At 39.2% G+C, this 3721-nt stretch overlaps 1 protein-coding gene across 1 annotated transcript; it reads right to left on the reverse strand.

Annotated features, from left to right (window-relative positions):
* Window positions 1–217: 217 nt before the first annotated feature.
* Window positions 218–2579, reverse strand: LOC128033760 (uncharacterized). Its single transcript, XM_052621825.1, has 3 exons — window positions 1962–2579; window positions 1691–1841; window positions 218–696 (listed from the first exon to the last, which is right to left on the reverse strand). The coding sequence occupies exons 1-3, from the start codon at window positions 2577–2579 to the stop codon at window positions 218–220; spliced, it is 1248 nt and encodes a 415-aa protein (XP_052477785.1).
* Between the last annotated feature and the right edge of the window lie 1142 nt (window positions 2580–3721).

The following is a 3721-nucleotide window of genomic DNA, read 5'->3' on the forward strand; positions in this document are numbered from 1 at the left end:
ACCGGATTAGGTAATTCTTTCCCGTCCATCTCAGTGAGAATCAAATCCCTTCCCGAGAATGCCTTTTTTACAACGTGTGACCTTCCCAATTTGGTGACCATTTTCATCGAAAGTCCTTTTGTATCGGGAGGATATTTCTTAAAACGAGCTCCCCTTCGCGAAATTCTCTTGGCCGCACCTTTTTATTATGGGCCGTGATCATTCTCTTCTGGTACATCTATCTATGACAAATTGCCTTCAAGCATTTCCCTTCAATAATGTTTAGCTTATCGTATCGAGCTCGAACCCATTCTAATTCTTCTAGTTTTGACTCCATCAAGACGCGTAAGGATGGGATCTCCACTTCGATAGGCAGAACAACTTCCATTCCATAGACCAGAAAAAAATGGGTTGCCCCCGTAGATGTCCGTACAGAGGTGCGATATGCGTACAAAGCGAATGGTAGCTTCTCGTTCCCGATAATCCTCTTAATGTTCTTATTAGCCGCTTCTACTGCTCCGTTCATATTCGGGCGATAAGGTAAGGAATTATGATGATTTATCTGAAATTGCTCACATACCTCTTTTATCATCTTATTGTTCAGATTCAAAGCATTATCTGAAATGATCCTTTCAAGCAAACTATATCGACATATGATCTCCTTTTTAAGGAATCTGCAGACTGCAGTCTTCGTCACATTAGCAAACGAAGCGGCTTCTACCCATTTTGTGAAGTAGTCTATAACCACAAAGATGAATCGGTGTCCATTAGAAGCCTTCGAGAAGATTGACCCTATAACATCCATGCCTCACATAGAAAAATGCCACGGAGAAGTCATGACATGAAGGGGTGTAGGAGTTGCATGAATTTTATCACCGTAAATTTGACACTTGTGACACTTTCGTGCGTAGCTAATGAAATCATTTTCCATTGCTAGCCAATAATAACCGAGTCTCATAATCTGCCTAGCCATAGTGAAACCATTGGCATGCGTTCCACAAATTCTTTCATGGATCTCTTCAAGTATCTTTCTGGCTTCAACAGCATCCACACATCTCAGGAGCACTTGATTTTTTTTCCTCTTTTGTATAGGATATCCTCGTCAAGAACAAAACCAGCCACCATCCTTCTGATTGTTCTTTTGTCATTCTTGTTTGCTTGCTCGGGATACCTTTGATTCTTAATATACTCTAAGATGTCATGAAACCACGGTCGTCCATCTGACTCCTTCTTAATGCTAAAATAGTGTGCGAGAACCTTATATATGCTCATTTGGAGAGGCATTATTTCAGTTTCTCTGTTTGCTTTGAACAATAAAGCTAATGTGGCCAAGGCGTCAGCCAATTGGTTTTCTTATCGTAGGAAGTAATGAAAAGTCACTTCTTTGAATTTTTTGACCAATTCTGCCACGAGATCGTGATACTTGACTAATTTTGAATCTCTTACTTCCCAATCTCCTCGAATTTGATAAATCACTAATGCTGAGTCTCCATACACCTCTAAGATTTCTATTTACTGTTCAATAGTTGCACGAAGTCCCATAATGCAAGCTTTATATTCTACTATGTTATTAGTACAGAAGAAATTCAATCTAGTAGTGAGCGGATAATGGTTTCCTTCGGTGACACTAAGGCTGCTCCTATCCCGTGCCCTAATGCTTTCGATGCACCATCAAAACACATCTTTCATGATTGATCTTTTGATGATTCACCTTCAGAAATGAACATTAAGTCTTCATCTGGGAAATCGAATCTCAACGATTCATATTCTTCCATTGTTCGACTTGCCAAGAAGTCAGCTATCGTGCTTCCCTTTATCGACTTTTGGCTCACATACACAATGTTATACTCAGATAATCGGATCTGCCATCGTGTCATTCTCCCTGAGAGTGCGGGCAATTCCATCATGTACTTTAATGGATCTAGCTTTGAAATTAATCATGTCGTATGATACAACATGTATTGTCTGAGCCTTCGACCTACCCAGACCAATGCACAATAGAATTTTTCAATTGACGGGTACTTTGCCTCATATTCTATGAACTTTTTGCTGAGGTAGTAAATCGTCTTTTTTCTTTTCCCGGACTCATCATGTTGCCCTAATATGCAACCCATTGAGTTTTCAAATACGGTCAGATACAATATTAAAGGTTTTCCAGGGGTCGGCGGTACTAGCACCGAAGGATTAGATAGATACTGCTTTAGCTTCTCGAAGGTCATTTGGCACTCCTCATTCCATTCTCCCGAATTACGTTTTCGAAGGAGTCGAAAAATTGGATCACATTGGTTGGTAAGTTGAGAAATGAATCGAGCAATGTAGTTCAACCTTCCCAAAAATCTTTTGACTTCTTTTTGTGTACGCGGAGGTGGCAGTTCTTGTATGGCCTTTATCTTGTCTGGATCAACCTCAATACCTCTCTCGCTGACAATGAAACCTAACAATTTTCCTGAGGTAGCCCCAAATGTACACTTGGTTGGGTTAAGCTTTAATTGAAGCTTTCTTAATCTTTCGAACAGCTTCCTGAGGTTCCCAACATGCTCTTCTTCTCCCCGGGACTTGGCAATCATATCATCGACATAAACTTCTATTTCTTTATGCATATGTGATAGGCCCAACTGGCCCGGGCCCATATAAAACAAAGCACAACCTAAATTTTAAAAAAATACATCCCAATTAAACTAGCCCAACACAGTAAAATTAAGCAGAAAACCCTAGCACTATACGCCCTAGCCGCAGCAGCCTCCCCGCCTCCAGCAGACTTCCCAAGCGCCGCACGTCTCGGGGCCGACCTCTCCACGCGCACACAAACACCTGCAAACACGAACTCGAAAAGTCCGAAAGAGAAGAAACAGGAAAAAATAACAATTATTCGATTTATTTTTCTTTTTTTGGGGCTATATAAAGCCGTTTTATTTTGTAAAAAGGGGGGAGATAAAAGCACAAAAAAATCAATAGAACAAAGCAAATATCAGTTTTTAAGGTGATTATTAGCAGTGTTTTAGTTATTTTTTTATTTTGTTTCTGTGCATGTAATAAAAAAAAAGAAAGTGGGAGAAAGGATCTTACCTGGTGTCGTCGCGGTGTCCCCTCTTCGTCGCAATTGGAGGCCGGGGCGTCGTAGGAGGCCGAGGGACGGCCTAGCGGCGGTTGTAATAGGAAAATTGAAAACCCTAGCAGAGAAGGCTAGGGTTGTTTTGTGTTTTTTTAAATATAAACTATTTTTTTAAAAAATTTTGGGTTTTATAACAGGTGAAACGGCGTCATTTAGCTGGGGAAGGGTCCGCGCGTCGACCCGACCCGCAGTTGGGTCCGCGTGTCTCCACCCAAAATGGGGAAATCGCGCAGCTAGCCCTCCCCCTTTTGCGACACGTTTTAATCAAGTTTTTTCCTTTAAATTTGGCCCTTAAATTCTGTTTAGTTTTCAATTTGATCCTTCATCGATTTTTTTTCCTTATATATTATTTGGCATTGGATTATTGTTATTATACACATATATACGCTTATTTTTTTTTATACACATTTTGTAACACATTCATTTTCCATATCTTATAATTCAAAAACATACATGCATTTCCATAATATGTACGTACACCCTTTTTCTATTTTTAAATTATTTTAAATATTTTCTTTATTATTTTATATACTTCATTATTTTATATACATGTGGTACATATATAAGTATTTTTATATACATATACGTATTTTCATGGTTTACCCATACATATACCTATACATTTTTTTA

This window comes from Gossypium raimondii, chromosome 2 (genome assembly GCF_025698545.1).
Source record: "Gossypium raimondii isolate GPD5lz chromosome 2, ASM2569854v1, whole genome shotgun sequence".
Classification (NCBI taxonomy): Eukaryota; Viridiplantae; Streptophyta; class Magnoliopsida; order Malvales; family Malvaceae; genus Gossypium; species Gossypium raimondii.

Bases quoted from the DNA above. Each gene is read 5' to 3' on its own strand.
- LOC128033760 (XM_052621825.1), bottom strand. From the start codon at position 2,579: ATGCATAAAGAAATAGAAGTTTATGTCGATGATATGATTGCCAAGTCC. The intron at 1,842-1,961 runs GTAGGTCGAAGG...ACACGATGGCAG, and splicing joins TCTATTGTGCATTGGTCTGG to ATCCGATTATCTGAGTATAA. The intron at 697-1,690 runs GTGAATCATCAA...CAAAATGGGTAG, and splicing joins CTTAATGTTCATTTCTGAAG to AAGCCGCTTCGTTTGCTAAT.